At 37.2% G+C, this 19272-nt stretch overlaps 1 protein-coding gene across 2 annotated transcripts in view; it reads right to left on the reverse strand.

Annotated features, from left to right (window-relative positions):
- RICTOR (RPTOR independent companion of MTOR complex 2) overlaps positions 1-19272 on the reverse strand; it is a 71457-nt gene that overhangs the window by 40870 nt on the left and 11315 nt on the right. Inside the window, exons 1-4 of one of the 2 annotated variants that reach the window (XM_015848498.2) lie at positions 16378-16915; positions 11908-12005; positions 3413-3477; positions 2993-3124 (exon numbers count right to left, since the gene is read on the reverse strand). In XM_015848498.2, the coding sequence (XP_015703984.1) occupies positions 2993-3124; positions 3413-3477; positions 11908-12005; positions 16378-16462 (380 nt within the window). In that variant the 5' untranslated portion in view covers positions 16463-16915. Of the gene's footprint in view, positions 1-2992; positions 3125-3412; positions 3478-11907; positions 12006-16377; positions 16916-19272 lie in introns of those variants that run through there. The other variant, XM_015848496.2, reaches the window with a different exon arrangement.

Raw genomic sequence — 19272 nt, forward strand, 5'->3', positions numbered from 1 at the left:
GTGTGCTTTCAGATCAGAAAAGTGCCTTCACCCATCCAAATTTAACAGCATGCTAAAACTGAGCATGTGTGCACATTAATCCAGAAACATGCACACATTAGTATCACTATATCAAATCTTAAAGTTTTAATGAAGGAAGCATCAGAAACGACAGTAAATACATCTAGTCACCACAGTGACCTTATCATCTCATTGTTAATTTGCTCTTTAGTATTGCTGTGTTGTCATAGATTATGCTTACATTACAAATTCTCAGGCCTGAACTACTTTTTTGTCCTAACTTTGTACTGGGCCTCTAAAGCAATATGGTAATTTAAAGAACTGGAATAAATCTGATAAGGCCAGTAACTAAGCTCAAGTGCCTCTATATCAATGAACGCAGCATGGGAAATAAACAGGAGATAGAAACTGTGGCACAATGGAGAAAGTATGACCTAAATGCTATCACAGAAACACGGTAGGATGAGCCCCACAATTGGAATACTCTGACTGAAGACTAGGGTTTTCAGAAGGGATGAACAGGGTAGAACCAGAAGTGAGCTTCCCTCTGTGTTAGGAAGTAGACAGATTGCAAAGAGCTGTGTCTGAGAATCACGATCAATGAGAGATTGTAAGTTAAAATAAAGAATTGGTCCATTAAGAGGTATCTAGTGGTTGGGGTCTGCTACAGGCCACCTGATTATGGGGAGCCTGCTGGCAAGGTCTTTTTGCTTCAGCTGCAGGAGGTCTCATTCTCACAGGCTCTTGCCCTGATGGGGGATTTCAGCCACCCAGATACCTTCTGAGATAGCAACACAGTGGGTGGCAGACAACCCAGGAGATTCCTGGAGACTGTTGAGGATGACTTCTTGGTCTAGATAATAGATGGACCAACCCAAGGTGAGGTACTGGATCTGGTGCTCACCAATGCAGTGGAGAGCATTAGAAAGATTAAGACTCAGGGTAGCCTGGGCTGCAGTGATCAGATCATGCCCTGGTGGAGCTGGTGATCTGGAAGAACGCAGGCCTGGCAAAAAGTAGAATCAGGACCCTGTGCTTCAGGAGAGCAAAATTCTGGCTGCTCATCGAACTGAGTGGGATCCCCTGAGAAACTGTCCTTAATGGCTATGGTACAGTACAGAACAGGCAGCACTTTAGGGACACTGTTCTGAGAGCACAACAGCTTTCCATACCCCAGTAGAAGTAGTCAAGCAGGGGGACATGGCTGCACAAGGACCTACAGCTTAAACTGAAGGAAAAGAGGAAAATATTCGGGAAGTGGAAGCAAGGTTTTGTAGCCTGGGAGAAACACAGCCCTGCTGTTTGTGTGTGTAAAGAAAGGATTAGGAAAGCCAAGACACAGATGGAGCTGAATTTAGCAAAGGATGTGAAAGATAACAAGGTAGAAGGCAGGAGGAGACAGGCCAAGGAGAGTATTCTCCCTCTGCTAAAAGGTAATGAGGGAGCTGGCTTCCTCAGACATAGAAAAAGCTAAGGTACTCAATGAGTGCTTTGCCTCGGTCTTCATGGGTGGTCAAGGCTTCCCAAGTCACTCAGGGCCCTGAAGCTTTACGTAAGGGTATGGGGGAGTGAATTTTGTTCCACTGTAACAGTCAAACATGTCCAAGACCTCTGCATGAAACTGAATGTGTATAAGTCCATAGGGCCGGATGATATCCATCCTAGAGTTCTGAAAGAGATGGCTGACATGATTGCCAAGCTGCTCTCCATCATATTTGAAAAATCATGGCTATCTGGTGAAGTCCCCGGTGACTGGAGAAAGGGAAACATTACTCCCATTTTAAAGAAAGAGAAAGGATGACCTGGGAAACTACAGGCCAGTGAGATTCACTGCTGTGCCTAGGAAAATCATGGAGCAGATCCTCCTAGAAGCTATGTTAAGACACATATGATACAAAGAGATCCTGAGACAGCCAACGTGGCTTCACCAAAGGTAGTTCTTGCCTGACCATTCAGGTGGCTTTCTATGATGGAGAGATGGCATCATTGGACATGAGAAGAGAAACAGACGTCATCTACCTGGACTTCTACAAAGCCTTTGATATGGTCCCTCACCACATCCTTCTCTCTAAATGGGAGAACTATGGATCTGAAGGATGGACTGTTCAATGGATTAAGGATAGATTGGCTGGACACTGCGTTCAGGCCTGGGGCCCCCTGTCAAGAAAGACACAGAACTCTTGGAGCAGGTCCAAAGGAGGGCCACTAAGATGATCAGAAAGCTGGAACACCTCTCCTGAAAGGAAAAGATGAGGAAACTGGGCCTGTTTAGCTTGGAGAATAGAAGATTCTCAGGAGACCACATTGTGGCCTTCCAGTACTTGAAGGGAGAATATAAAAAGGAGGAGGAATGGTTGTTTACATGGGTTGATAGCGATAGGACAAGAGGAAATCATTTTAAACTGAGATAGGGAAGGTATACGTTAGATATTAGGAGGAAGTTTTTTACTCAGAAGGTGGTGAAGAATGGGAACAGGTTTCCAAAGGAGGTTGTGGATGCCCCATCCCTGGAGACATTCAAAGACAGCTGGATGTGGCTCTGATCAGCCGAGTCTGGTGGCTGGTGACCCTGCACACAGCAGGGGGGTTGAAACCAGATGATCATTACAGTCCTTTTCAACCCAGACCATTCTATCATTCAATTACAAAAATACTAAAAGCAAGAAAACCACAAAGGTTGCACCTTACTAATAATACCACAGGTTTATTTTTGATTAGTAGCATCTGTGATTCAAATACATCTTTGGTATGTCTCATTTTTTTATATTATTCATGTGTATCAAATACTAGAACAACATTGCCTTTGGATTAGAAGTATTGTTCCTCTTCTTAAGAGTTGTATATTTCTCACCCTGAATTAAGCAGACTTATAAAACTACATATTAAAAAAATATAAAAAGATATTAAACTTATTCTTACCTGTCTCAAGCATTAAAAAACATACAATATAAATTTCAAAATGTTACAATTTACAAGAAGAAGGGAAAGTTACCGGGCAATCAGGTAATCCACTTTCAACTTCAGCACCTTCTGGAGAATACTAGAGTCTCGAATGAGATAGCGAAGGGCTCGCAATCCTGCTGCTCGCACCTCTTTTGCTTCGTTTAGTAAAGCTAACCGCAAGCTGTAAAAGGAAACAGAGAGTGAACAGTTATACAGTAGTTCATAGATTTTACCATACTCACACTAATGTTTTTTCCTCTTTGCCTGAAAGTATATTATTTACTTCTGATTATATACAATAAAATATCCATAAAGCACACATTCGTATTATGAAATTTTGAACACATGAACTATAAAATGCCAGTGCCAGAAATACAAATGAAATTTACTTAACTCCTCTTAAATCAATTAAAGTTCCACACTTATACCCAAGTATCCCAGTAAAATCCTTGTTTTCCTTATTACTTACCATATTATGATCCTATCATATGTAAAACCTAGCTTTTCCTCAGCATGGCCAGTATTACACAGAAGCTGAAAAAACAAAACAAAACAAAACAAATGTATATTACTTACAATTCTATTGAAAATATCCGCATAAAATGTAAGATATTTGGTAGTACTTCCCACGTCATGCAAGGAATTTCATTCATTGCAAGGGGAAGCATACCAAAATCAGACTTAACCATTTTTGCTGCCAGTACTCTGTTTCTGTGTGTATGAGATACAGAAGTCTCAGTCCTCTTAGAAAGGAAATGCTTGCAGAACTATATACTCTACTTTCAAAAGCTATGCTTCAGATTGCTCCTCTAGCTGCTTTTACATTCTCTGTAGAAGATGCACTTGTGCAACTGGTAACCTCAGTAGATACTAGAAATCCTGAAGAATGTAAAACATGTGCACTGAATAACACAACTAGGGTGACAGTTTTGAAGCAAAGCTATACACTGACTGTTCACAGCAGCACAGGCACAGAGGACAGGGAAGCTGTAAATGAATCCCGGAAGAAACATTCAGCCTGACCTACCATCAATTCCTCAGGATTTGTAGTTTTCGGTACCCCTGAAGTAAGTGCAAAGATTGAATGCATACCTACGAGCTGTATGAACTTCTAAACACTTCAAGCTCATTTTTCAGTTCTGAGGACAAGGCATAAGTTTCATAAATGCAGTTTGCAAAACCAAAACATGAAATCAAGTGCATGTCATGCTTTAACGTATCAAAAAAAATAAAAATCTCTCATTCGAAAAGATCTGATACTGTTCTCCTTCATATGAGCAGCAAAGAAGTTCCTAGACATCTTATTTACTGCCCATTCCTAAAATAATAGGAGAGTACTATAACCAAAAGTGAAAGCACTTGAAATAAAGGACTTCCAAAAACTCAAGTGACTAATACTGACGGCAATAGTTCCTGTAGTTTGTCCCTTTCTTTTGAAAGAGATATTCATTCAATTTCTAAGCCACAGCATTATTAACAGTTCATCCTCCGTGAGGAAGTTCAGTGTTTGTGCATCTAGTGATGCACCACAGGAATTAAAATACAGTAAACACTGCACGTTTATTATTAACTCCATTTATTAGCACAACAGTCACTCAAAATGAAGATATTTTAATTTTATGCTCAACAAGGACAAATTCTGGCAAAGACTATAATAACATACTTACTATTCTGAGAGAAATACACAATAATTATGCTGAAAACCAAAGCTGTTAGTGAGAATGATTACTGCAGCCCCAAAATGGAGCTGGTTGAGGACAATTTAATACAAAAGTTAAATGCAATCTTGCCAATTTTCCATTTTTCTTAGCAGCAGCTATAAGCAGAAATAATAAAACATACTGAAAGTTATTATACAACCAGTTTCCTCCACCTTTTAATTTTAAATAATAAAACTAGGCAATTGCATGCATTAACTCCTCATGACAATATGTGAAAACCTTCTGTCAATCTGTTTTTATGCCATATTGCTGGACTGCCTAAGGCCACCAGTGCTGCCTTAGCATTTCTATTGATATCTCATGAACTGTAAAAATTGGCAGGCAGAGTGTAAGCAAAACAGTGTGAGAAGACAGTGAGTAAAAACAGTTTCTTGTTCACTTCAGACAAGTTCATCAGCAGTGTTTCAAGCTCGTTATACATCTAGACCTCACCCCTCATTCTCCCCACTTACAGATGAGAAAACTGAATTTAACATACACCAGACCATTTTCAGCAACCTTTTCCCTATATTTTGACATATGAACAAGCTGAATATTTCTGAATATGATAATTATTATAGGTATTTGAAGTGTGTCCATGCATGCAAAAAACTCCTAACAAGAGAATGAACAGCTATAGCTAGCTGAAAAAGAGCAAACACAAGACTATCTACTAGTAAGTTATTCTCACTCCAAGGGGCCACCATTACTTAAGTACTGGGTCTTTCAAATTTGCACAATATCATGTTCTTACAGGATTACCAACCAGAAAATAATTCAAAAGATGGACAGCAAGTTCAGAATTCAAAACTCTTCAGTGATTTAAAAGGAGCACCAGAACTGGATATGGAAATTCTATTAAGTGAACACTATCATAACAATCATAACACCATACATTAAGAGTCACAGAAAAACTGTGAAGAATCCAGCAGAGAAATACAATCCACAAAACATTATCAAATGTGGAGTATGTTAACAATTTTCAAGAGTACAGTAAGATTTATGAGTAGTCTATATCCTAAAGAATTAGAAATGCTAATCTTAAACATGAGATAGTCCCATTAAGAGTATTTTCTTTGCAATAGGCATATATTGCGTTTGAGACTAAGAGACTTCTTTTCCTACTTCACTGGCTGCTCTTAGAACAGCATAAAGAACAAAATTCTGGGCTCCACATTTTAAGACCAGACATGCTGGAAAAAGTGGAGCAGCAGAATATACACGGGAGATGAAATATACATTGATTAAGTTGATTTAATCTAAGAAAAAAAAAATACTTGCAAAGTAAGGCTGGATAGATATGTGTTTAATAGGGAAGAAAGTTACAGAGGTTGCTTATAAATAAGATACTGTTCAGCTGGTCTGAATTCTCTGGGTATTTGCTTGTTTACAAAAGTCTGGCCTGAAATATATTTAAGGCAAAATCTTCCTACTTTCCTTCCATTTCACTTTCAAATAAAATTAAGCAGGTTAATGAATCTGGACCTAATGCAGTAATTTTTGTAGTTGGCTCAATTCCTGACAGAGACAAGTCTACAGTGTAGGCCAGAAGGCCAAGCATACCCTGGGTTGCATCAAGAGAAGAGTGATCAGCAGCACGAAGGGGGTTAATTCTTCCCTCTACTCATGAGATACCACCTTGAGTACTGTGTTCAGTTCTGGGGCTCCCAGCACAAGAAGGAGATTGAGTTGTTGGAGCAGGTCCAGAGGACGGCTACAAAAATTATCAGAGAGCTGGAGCACATCCCACACAAAGACATGCTGAGTGAGCTAGATCCCTTCTGCATGGAGAAAGCTCTGGTGGGACCTTAAAGCAGCTTTCCAGTACCTGAAAAGGGCCTACAGGAAAGTGGGGAAGGGACTTTTCAATAAGGGCATGTAGTGACAGAATGAGGGAAAATTGCTTTAAAATGTCAGAGGGTAGATTTAGACTAGAAGAATCAATTCTTTACTGTGAGGGTTGTGTGACACAGGAACAAGTTGTCCAGAGAAGCTGTGATGCCTTCTCCTTGAAAGCACTCAAGGACAGGCTGGATGGGGCTGTGAGCAACCTAGTCTAGAGGGAGATGTCCCTGCCCATAACAGAAGGGTGGAACAAGATAATCTTTAACGTCCCTTCCAGCCCAAACGATTTTGTGGTTTCCGTGACATATTCCTAACTGTAACGCTTAACAATGAACATAAGTTTGTAGGCACCAGCATTATCAGTACATTGAAAATCCGCTTTTGCCTTGACAGAGTTACAGTTCACTAAAATGGCAAAAAAAAATACCCTACCTGGGATTAATAAAATACAATTCATATTTTAATATTTACATAAATTTTATATACACACATGTGCACACAAACTATTTTGCATGTTAGAGCTGCCTACATCTAAATTTTAAAGTTTTTGAGACTATGGTGAATGAACGGGAACAGCACAAATCATCTATGAGCAGATTATTTAACACTAGCATGAAACAATACTCACTCTAGGCCAAACAGTGATTAACTTACAGTGAGGGTTGAGTTTTTTTTGTTATGTTTACTGTCAGCTATGAGTTTTTCATGCTACTTGAATGAGTCATAGCAATATGAGCAACACATCAACATGTCTTGGAAACAGTAGCTCAAAACAACAAAACCACAGGAGGTCAACAGCATACACCAACTGAGCACAAAGATTCTTCAATGTTTAAAAGTGACAGAACAGCTAGAGCAATTAATAAGTAAAATTTGATATTATTCTTTATGTATGAAATGCTATTTTCATGCTAATTTTTGAAATACAGATTGAATCTCAGTAGTAACATTAATGAAGAGATCACTTAGTAGGTTGCAGTCTTACTAGAAAACTTAACAAAAACTACAGACTTTTTATTTAGACCCATTTCTTCTCCATAGCTAAATGCCCCACCCCTACCTGTTACACATTTCACAAAGTTTTGTTCATATGGTATAGTTATTTGGATGACTATTACATTCAGTAATTACTGCATTCAGATTTTGAGATCTCTGGGACAAGAAAGACCCTAAAATGACAATGGAAGAAGAAATCAAGATGTAGTTTTGCACATAGTGCAAGGGTCTATGAATCAGACAGACACAGACTCTGGGATAGCCCCTGAACTCAGTCCACATTCTATCAAAATCCAACAGCATGCTCAAAAACTATCAGACACACTGAGCAATAGAAACTCATTAGAAGATAATCCAAAAAGTTCTTGAGCAGACTGATAATTTTTCATATTATCTATGCAATTCAGCTGCTAGGGTCCAGATAAAAAGAATTATGTTATATTTTGTCCTGAAAAATAAAATTCTCTTTGAATGTACAAAAGTGTCACAAAATCTATTCCTGGATTTTTTGTTTTTTTGGGGTTTTTTTTGTTGTTTTGTTGTTGTTGTTGTTTTTGGCTGTTTGTTTTCCCCCTGTTAATCATTTAAATAGTGCTAGTTCTAAGAAATATAAAACTCTCAGATGCTAACAGGGAAATAACCTTATATTCTACAGGATTCTAAGCATGCACTTCAAATAGGAAAGATATTTTCAAGTAGGTAAATACAATTTTACTGTTCCTTCTGGTTTTCAGTAATTTACTACTTACTGCTTCTCACTGGGGTGGGGAAAAACCTCCAGAAATCACCATCGTGTTTGGTTATTAACCAGAATAAGATGGGAAACAAGGTGCTTGTCTTCTCTGGATGGCTTTATAAATGAAAGTTGTGTAAGCAATGACAGATCACTGAAGTCAGAGCCACATAACTTTCTAAACCACTATTATAACTGCAGGTGACACCAACCATTTATTAAAAGGTCAAGTCCTCAGTTTTCAAGACAAAATTCCAATTACTTTTTTTTTTTTTAAAACAACAAACAACAACAACAACAAAAAACCTACTACTACCCAGTGACACAGGCATTTTGAAAGTTAGATGACTGTTTTTGTCCAATACAGGCCAGGCGGTCCTCCATAAACCATTTTACCTTCAAAGCCACAACATTAGGTACTAGCTGATGAGTAGCAGACAAGGAGAAAAAATACTGAGAATAAATACTCTTTTCAGTACTCTGAATGTCATCAAAACTGTGACTGTTATGTCTTTGAGTAGAAAATGCAAATATTATGTGCTTGTAAGACAAAAACACTTCACATTCTGCAATCAAAAAGCAATACCACTTTTTATGAAGTACCAGTTTACCACAGTAAATGCACATGCTGCACCAGCTAAAACTTCTTATGAAAGGGAAAAAAAAAAAAAAAAAAAAAAAAAGGAAACATAATTCCAACTCTGACACACTAATTTCACACTAAGTATTTGCCTTAAAACACCATTCTTGGAGATAAAGAAATCCTACTTGCTGCCTGTCATAATTATTTTAACAGTTATTTGACTTTTGCATAAAGTCTTGGGAGTCCAGTTTAAAAGAAAAAAAAAATCCTTGAAAATCTAGTCTCTATCTAAACATCACAGGTATCTCTGAATTAACACAAAGTTTAAAGTTTACAACCAGGTCTGCCAGGAAAACCCATGTTAACTTGTTACTAGTCTTCAGGTGAATAGAAGTGTTTTGCTCTATCTGAGCAGAAGAGCTCAGAAGTGGTATTCCTTCCAAATGTAACAGTTACACAGTCCTTGAAGGAAATATTTGGGTCAGCAGGGAGCAACTGTTTCAATGCTAACATTTTCCAACCATTTTGTTGCTTTTTTTTCCTTAGTGTAGTAACTTTCATGTTACTAACATGTAGGAGAGTTTGGATTTTATAGTTTGGTTTCTTTTTTCATATTATTTTAACAGAAATACGCTATTAAAAATGCCAGCATTACTTTCCCTACCTACAGTATAAATCCCAGGGTGCCAGAGCAGCTATGGACTCCCCTCCTTGGAGATCTTCAGAAGCCACCTAAATATGATCTCAGGTACCCTGCTCCAGACATCCCTACCTAAAGAAGTGGTGGGAACAGATAGACCCAGAAGTCCTGTCAACCTTAGCCATTCTATTATTTTGAGAAATTAGAGGCTTCCATATAGATCATTAAATGCTAGAATACACAGACAAATGAAGTTCATCAACATCAGCATGATTTCAAGACAGAACACAGACATCCACAGCTGTTAACCCAACAAACAAAATTCTACTGCCTTCCCCATACTTCTATTTCACAAACAAGGAAATGAGACTATGTCAATTCATAGTAGCAGATAAGAGTGCAAAAGTGAAATAAAACTCTTCCCCCATATCCAGACTTTTACTCTTAACCACTGGAATGAAAAACAAAGGACAGTTCCAACCACAACAGAGACAATTCATTTTGTAACTTTTACTGTGCTTTGTTCTCAACTTACAATTCAAACAAAAATTGGAGGCGTTTACAAAATTAGATGTACAAATTATAAACTTATACTGGTCTTGCTGGGATATCTGCTTTGTAAGTGCTAAACAGATGCTAAACACCAAAGATCAGGATCACTGCCTTGCATGAGGTCATTCTGATTAAGGATCAACCCAATTATGAACTACAAGTCTGTCTTCAGAAGTCAAAGACACAAGCTACTTTTCAGAAACTCTTCATTCCTTACCACTGTTCATTTGATGCTGAATGCATTCTCCAATTTTACACTAGGTCAGTATTAAGGATAGCAGGTTTTCAAAATATTTAAACATGAAATCTTTCTAGAAGAATGGTTCATCCTTAATTACATGATTTATAGGTAATTTGCATCTGTTGACTTTCAGTAGTGAAACTGATACTGTTTTAAACTCCATAATTTCAAATGCTGTCTTCTCACTAAAAACTATGCACTGAGGAACCTAAATCCAGCCCCTGAGTTTTAACTGTATTACTGTAAATTAGCACAGCTTCTCAGCAAATGCATTTTCATATATTCTGAAGGAACTCAAGATGAAGTATTTAAAGGTTTGTCATTAAAACACTAAAAGACAAGCTTACTTGTCTTACTTATATTTGTTCTCAGCACACACACTCCTGCCAAATGAATCTCGTATGTTATCACTCGAGTGCTGTAGAACTTAGAAGGAATGATTTCAACAAACAAGAAACGTGCCTACTTTAAAGATACTAATGAGTGTTTGTCCTTCTCATATCAAAATTAACCCCTGATCATTCATTCTTAAGTGAGTGTCTCAAAACTACTAAGAAGCCTCCTGGCTATCTTACTGTTATCACACGCAGAAGTGATAATTTAAACCTTACTTTCCCACTAATTCTCTACTACCACCTCCTTTCTTGCCAACTGTCAATTGCAGAATCCATCCTACATGGCTGAGACATAGGTTTCATCTCCAGGAATGCAGCCCTAAATGTGACACTATCAGAAAGGTGTACAATTTACCAACTGCTAAAGGTCAGTATATTTGATCAGGTAACACAAACACTGTTGCACCACTGCTGCCTACCCCACTTACTGCAAAACATTTCTCTCTTGCCTTGATATCTGGAACGCTGATTCAGCCATAACCATTCACTATCCTACAGCAAACATGTTTCTCCCAACTCCCAGTCTTCTCTGCTCTCTTCCACAAGTTGTTCTTCATACAAAGAAAAGCCACTTACTCTCATTCTGAATGTCTTTCACAGTCTTTTTCCTCACTCTATCATCTCTCATTCTGCAGTTATTCATTATTGAATCCTGCCATCTCCCAACATACTTACCAAACTTTCAGGCAAGGATCTTTTATATTCCCATGATCAGGAACTTTCAATTAGGAAAAAAACAAAAACAAAAACAAACAAACAAAAAAAACCCACCACCCTCAAAACTCAGTAATATAGACCACTTTTGAAGTTGAGTCTTTAAATCTTTTACATTATTAAGAGCAGAATGGAAGTTGACAACTTTTATACTGTTAATACTGCTCAAGTCACGGCCTATCATGCTCCCTAACACAGCCTTCCCCCTCACCATACTTTGTCAGTTAACATCCAGAGTCATACATTTCAGATATTTTATTCAATCCTGTGAAGCATGAACCGATTCTTTAGCTCTATCTGAGCAACTTAATCCCTGACTTAGAAGACAATTCAGATTCCTAAGCAGTACAGTATCACAAAGTCGACCAGCAGACAAAGAAATTTCAGCATGACCTTGTATTCACTTGTTTGCTTGTTCTTGTTTATTCCTTCCCTCTCCCGCATCTTGTAACCTTCGCGTACTATTTCATTATGCTTTTTGATGAATCTTACAGACATCTGAAAGAGTACATGCAAAGCATTTTGTCCATTTGATCACTTGTTCTGACACCACACAAGCACCTACCTTAGTAAAATTGTTCAAGTGACCTAGTTTCCTCATATTTGAAACGCCTTGTAATTTGGCCACATTTTGAAGAATCTCTCTCATGTTATCACAGGGTTCTGGAAAAGAAAGACAAGTTATTGGTAGACATTAAAAAAAAAAAAATCTAATCTAAACATGCATCCAACATACAGTTTCCAAAGCATGGTACTTTCCTGCTCCTAACTAAAGATGCAGATCATCTGCCTTCAAGCAGCATCAGTTGGACTTATGCACAAGATCGAAGCCAAGTATACCCCAGTTCCTTAACATAAGCGATAAAGCCTAAAATAGCAGTCCCACTCCTCTTCAAAGCAGGTTTTAATCAGTATCTTAGATTTACAAAAATATTTATTTAATGACTCAAACTTCAGTCCTAAGATCTCTTAACTAAAAAGCCTTATCATTCCCAGTGTATTTTAAAGACAATTAGTAAAATCACAGACTGATATAAAAAGACAACATTTTGTTATCTCACCACTTTATTCTCTCCCCCTCTCCACATAGAGTCAATGGGATTTTTGGAAGACAAGACTTCTCTGCTCCCCATATTAACTCAGACACCAGTTGTTGACCTTGTATTTTGCTGAGAAACACTGAAGGACTAACAAACATGGAGAGAAGACATGACATTGCCTGCCTTCAGGAATGAGGCTGGGGGTACACACAGAGTAGGACAAGAAGCACAGAACAGGCCTGGACACAGAGATGCACACAAATCAACCATATCAAACTCGGTAAACTCTGTACTCAGTGGAACTTAGAGCAGTTTTCAACAATTTTCTCAATTGCAAGATTGTTGTGGAGTCTTTGATTAGACACTGTATTCTGCAAAAGCCACGTGCTACAACACCATCAACAGCATTGTAGTTTGAAATAAAATACCAAGCCTAAGCTAGGGACAGGAACTACTGAAATCCACTGTGACCAAGAAAAAAACAAAACAAAACAAACAAACAAACAACAACAACAACAAAAACAAACAAAAAAACACAACAAAAAACACAAATTTTTAAGAAAACTTTGTGAAGAGGCCAAACACTGAATGTCTGGAAAGCTGTGATTGTTGTGCCCAGTGCTAACTTCCAGCGAAAGAAACTTGTTTCCTACAGCACCATAGGAAGCTACAACTGAAATTCTGGTGTGTTAATAAAACTCTTGTACTTCCCTATTCATTCTGCAAGGATATTTGTATATATTTTCAGTATCTAAAGGAAACCAAATGCAGATGTGAAAGAAAGGACCTTCTCACTATGGGTCTACACAGCAAGCTGAATTTGTTATCAGCTTCTCAAATTTAAGATCAATAAAATTAAAGGAGCAGACATAACAAGCAAACTGAAGGATGTATTTAGAAGATAATAGGGAGCAAAGATATTTCAGGAATATCAGACAGAATTAATTTAGAAGACAGATGACTACATGGCAGCTCCTTGATACTAGTATGTAACCCTGTTCTAGATGTCTCAGCTCCTAAGGTAGACCACAGAGATCTCAGCTATCAGCCACTAAATCCCCAAAGTATTAACTTAAATAGCTGCAAAGCCTCCTCTCTAGAGTAAGATGAATCAATTGGTTCAACTGTACTGATTACAGTGACTTAAGCAAATGTTCTGACTGGCTACTATCACACCCTGTAATCAGGACAGGGCTTTTTGGTTTGTTTGTTTGTTTTGTGGTGTTTGGTTGTTGTTGTTTTTTTGTTTTGTTTTGTTTTTTGTTTTTTGTTTTTTGTTTTTTTTGTAGTCAAAGGGTCAGATGGATTTTTAGATGACAGACTACATGGGGACCAAGCTCAAGTGCAATCAGCTTTATACAAAATACCCTCTTCCACAAATCAACAATACATAGCCAGCTGCCAGAAAACAGCCACCCTCCATTTCTAAATATCATGCATAGTGAAATTAAGCAATAAGCTTCATACTTCAATTGGAACAGTTCTGTGTATCTGTTCAGACTCTCCCTTTTTTTTTCTGTAACAGGCATAGCAAAATCTTTAATACAATCATAGATTAAAAATCTTATTAATTCCTATCTGTTCCACGTATAGGATTCTTCTGTACAGCTTACTTTTCCAAGACTTAACTCAGTTTCAGCTTTTTGTAACAAAGCAAGTCTTACAGAAGAACGTCAAAGATAAGCAGGTTGGAACAGTTATGGCAGTACAAATAGTTCATATCATAACCCCTAATTTCAAGGGAAAACAGCTTCCTCATAATTTCATTTCTCTGAAAATAGTTAAGCTGATTTCTACTCCTTGGCCTGTCATGGGTTATGGGTTTGGACCTGTAACATAACCCCATTTATGCCACAGGAAAGATCAGAGCTGAGCAGACTGAGCTCTCCAGAACATTCTCTGAAGAGCAAGCAGAAACAATAGCTTTCCTAAATTAGTAGAAGCATGTCTGTAATTTTAAATTTTGAAAATGCAGATGGTTACACATGGAAAGTAAACCTCCAGAAATTAAGCTTACCATACGGTCAGAAAATACATGGGATCTCCCAGTAAATTTCTGGTATATCACTGGGAATAAATATTTCTGTTTGGTTTCTTGATGTTGTGGGGCATAACTTGAAACTTACACCCTGCAAAAGGGTAGCTAGCATGGAAATGAAGAAGCTGGGACATGATTATGTTATCCTGCCCAATTATAACACCTTTGTGACAACGTCATAACTCTATAAAATAGCTGCCCAATTTAAATGTGCCACATCATTTTATTCTACACACGCAGAAAAGAAGAACAGTTAAAGTAAATTCTCTAATTTGTTTTCTTTCCAAAATGGCTTAACTTCCACAGACAGGAAGGTTTGGTGGAAACCATCTTTGTAGTGCTTACAAGAGAAGCCAAGTTTCCCAGAAGCTCTTCTAGCATACAAATACTTCGAAGCAAAATAGGGACTTCAGCAGCAAATCTGCAACTCCGTGAGAACACAACGAGCATTCCTACTATCAAGATGATTGTACTAATACAGTGAGTTATATTGCTTACAGTTTGGCAATATCAACAGCCAACACACTGGAGGAAAACAAACAAAACACAAAAACAAAGACAATAAAGAAATAAACACTCCATAATAGCATATTCCATCAGAGTGAACTAAAGTAACAGAATTATTTTGGGTCAGACTTATCCAATCAAGCGCTGCTTTCAACTTGGGAAGAGTTGTTTTTGTTTTTGCTTTCTAAGAATTGTGATATTTTAATTTCAAGGAATGTTCATCATTTTTTCCTCTTCTTTGAAACAGATTATACATTTCCAGAAGTAGAAAGCTTATTCGGACATCCTAACAAGGCTTTTTTTTTTTTTTTTTTTTAATTAAAAAAAAAAACACCAACAGGAATGTAAGTAGACCCACTGCTGACGTAAAGTAATTTAAACAAAATAAATGTTATTAATGGAGATGCAGCTTCTTGCTGTTTTGTCCCTTAATTTAAGTGACTTGAAAATAGATAAAATGCATATTGGATTTTCCAAAACAAGCAGTAGTATTTCCTATTTATCAAAGACCAGATCCAACACTGCACTCCTTGTTACCTCAAAGCATCATTCAGCAACCCTAAAGAACACAACTTCAACCAGACACACTCAAAAAAACAAACCCATGGCAAACTGATCTCTCCAAGAATAAATATCCTGGCCTTTATACTTCATTTTAAGCTTAACAGTACACATTGAAGACAGCAAGGACAGGTTTGTTTATTGTTTGTTTGTTTAATATCTCATGTCAGACCACTGCAGCAGACATTTCTTAGCTTTGATTAACTAACCCTTTCTCCTTACTCCTTCAGTAGCTCTTGTTTTTCTATCTGAAAAAGATGAAGAGAAGCTACTTAAACTTTTAAGACCCCCACAACAGTCTGTTATTTCCTGGCATTACCTCATTTATCACGGAGATGCTGACTCATCATGAGTCAGCCCACAACAACAACAAAATATCTTCACATTCCTTCCCATGGTGCTTCTGAGGGTGGAGTTGTGCAAAATGCCTGAGCCGATCAGAGCTCTCCTCAAAGAATCCACAACTCCTTCCCTTACCTTCCTTCCCTCTGCCCTGTCCCACTATATGATACACCTTATCCTTTACACTACTCTAGCCAGCTTTACGTAAAAATGCTTCTGATTAACTAACTCTGCAGCCTGCTTCTCATTCTTTTGGTTACAATGGTTTTCTGCTGGGTTACTGGATCCAGTCCTGAAGTCATGGAACAAGCTACACAAGTCTCAGACACCGAGACACTAGCAGGCAGTGGTGGAACAAAGACATACCCCTTTCAGCTTAAGTGACTCATTAGATAAAAGTCAGGTACTTTATTTTTACCTTCACTTCTACACTTGGCAAGTTGTCCCAATTAACATATGGAAAGCCACTCTCTCAAATCTCATCTAAAAACTTGTTGATATATACAAAGCTTCCAAGCCAGGCCATCTATGTTTTGCAACAGCTTACCTTTATGATCATTAATGTCTGATCTTCTATGTCCCTGTTTTTCCTTTATGAAAGTAGCAGATCTGTAGGTTCTGTGTATTCTCATTACACCAAGCACACAGTTCTTAATCCATAGCTGTTTGCTCTGAATAACATCCAGTACATATCATCTTTTGCCCACAGCAGTACTTGGTATTTTAAAGACCACAGCCTCAACAATTCAATCATTCTCTACACCATATCATAATTCATAGATCCACATACACTGGAAGTTTTCGTAGCTGTTTTGTTATTGTTTGTTCTTAAATTACTGTGGCCTTCTAGCATTTGACTCATTTTTTCATCCCTTCATCTGTGACAGTTTTTTCCTCAGTGAGAAATCATGATGCATTCTGACAGATCTCATTCTCTTGAGAGTAAATAACATTACCACAGAGCTCCAGCTACACAAAACAATGCTCCATCTAATGCAGGGATGAAACAGGACCAGCAACAGCTACGTTAGCAGGAGTGGCAACTCCCTCCCCCACTACCCTGGCTGACATTGTTGAGCACATGCACTAGCAGCATGTCAATTAACTATTCTGCTATGTACATGTCAGTAACATGCAAACAAGAATGGTAGGCTTTAGCATGTTAATAATCCAGTAACTCTGAAGTTAGGCATGAGTTAAACAGATAAATATGTGCTTACATATGCATTACCTCTGAGATGCTAGGTCAGTGGCTGAACACAGAAAACACCACATATTACACCAAGAAAACTCAAGTGTAAGACTGCACGATTGATGTTATAACACATATTAGGATCACAGTGACAATAAGTGAGATAAAAGACTAAATCTGGCTGCATACTTAAAGAAGGAAATTGTGCTTAACTGAAGTGAATCATTTAGTAATTGTGTAAGAACAACATCACAGGAGATACCTTCCTCTCACTAAGGGAATGATCTTTCCGATCTTTTCCAACCTTAAATGATTCGATGGCCTTGCTTAACTTAGCACCGACTGTACAGATCTTTTTCCTTTTTTAAGACTAACTGCTACACATTCGAATGCGGCAAGGTTCCTTTTAGCTGCTTGTTGAACAACAAGCTGTCAAAAAGAAGAAAATACTTTTGAACATTAATACATTGCTCTCAGTTTCCACTGAAATTGCCATGAGTTATAAGTTACTAAAGCAATGAATTATTAGGAATCTGTTACTTAGAGTTGCCATTAAAGTGGTTTTTGTCCAGAAATGAAAGGAATGAAACGCCAAAGAGGAACTATATCCTTCCATTATAAACTTATTAAAAATTATGAGAGAATACATAATCCTTCTAATAATATCAAATTTTCTTAATTTACATCTAATTTAAATGTGGAAACTATACATAAGTAAAACCAAGAAGTTCCAAAAACACTGGAAGAAATGACAACTACATACGAAAGAGATAACTTCTAAATTATTGATATGTACACACTCAGAACCAAACTTTGCCATAATAATAATAATAAAAAAAGCTATTGTACAAATGATACACTTACAGCCTTTGATTTCCAAAAAACAAAACAGTAATACTGAAATACACCTTCAATCTAAAAGAAAAAAATTACAGAGAATCATACATTTCAACATTACACATGTACTGCTGTGTTGAAAGCTAAGCAATACAGACACGCTTACACTTGAATTTGCAAGGTGCAGTATTGCTTTGCACTGGTATAAAGTGACATGCAAGCGTTGCTGAATTTTCATAAAAATTTTTATGTTAAAAAAAATACACAATGTATTATAAACTTCAGGTATAACAACAGAGAACACTGCCCTAAAAGTAGAGCTGACCAAAAGCAGTGATTCTAGCAGGATGCAAGCACAAATTTATTTAGGTTGCTTCCTATATTTTCCATATGTGAACATAATGCACTGTAGACTGAATGCAACAGAAAAAGTCCAGACCATGAAAAAAATGGAAGTACTAAGCTTATTCTTACTCACACTACTCAAGAAAGATAAGAATACATGAAAGCAGCTCAGCAATAGAGAAAGCACATCTAGACAGATGTTAGATACCTAAGAACGCAAAGGAATTGCTCTTCTACCTGCATCAGTCAGGTAGAAATTAAGCTTCGTATTTATAAAAATGTCTAGAAAGCAACACAAGAGACAACACAAACAGAATCCAAGAAAAGTGAGGATCTTGGAACAAAACACCCTTATATTGGGATTACATTTATGAATTTAATCTCTCATATTTATTTTACTATACGTATTTCCTTCTGTAAGTAAACAAGCAAGTAAAGTTCAGGAGCCTATGGTGATTGTAAGGACTCTTGCAGAGTATATACACTAAATACTATGTTAAAAAGATTCCCCATTATAACACTGACATTTAATAACATTTTCACATTGTAACAGGCTTGAACTGGGGAGAGAAGTTCAAGAAATGCAAAATTTTCCAAATTATCTCCATTGAATATTATGTATCAAACTAACCCATTGAGATCATGCTTGCAGAAAACTCAATCTAAGCACACATTCTCATCCTTGGACTATGTTAATTATTCACATTATGTCATCCTGTATGCTACATTTGTAGACAGCTTTGTTTTACTACTAAAACACAAGAAAAACAGGTTTTATATTTAAAATGCTAACAACATTCATAGCATTTAAAGCTACAACATTACTACGCCAGCAGAAGTGCAGAACAAAGCTGAAGGCTTTGCATCATATAAGTGATTTTGGATTGCTAGAGACAACTTAAAATACCTTTAAACTTTGAACACTGCAAGACATAACCAAAGAAAGCCCATTCCAAAGGATAAAATTTACACTGACTTGAAAATGAATTACAAGTTGTTTTTGATAAACAAATGATTCTTTAAATGCTTTACAGTAACATACAAACAATTATCCTGCCTAAGTTTTCT

This window comes from Coturnix japonica, chromosome Z (genome assembly GCF_001577835.2).
Source record: "Coturnix japonica isolate 7356 chromosome Z, Coturnix japonica 2.1, whole genome shotgun sequence".
Taxonomy (NCBI): domain Eukaryota; kingdom Metazoa; phylum Chordata; class Aves; order Galliformes; family Phasianidae; genus Coturnix; species Coturnix japonica.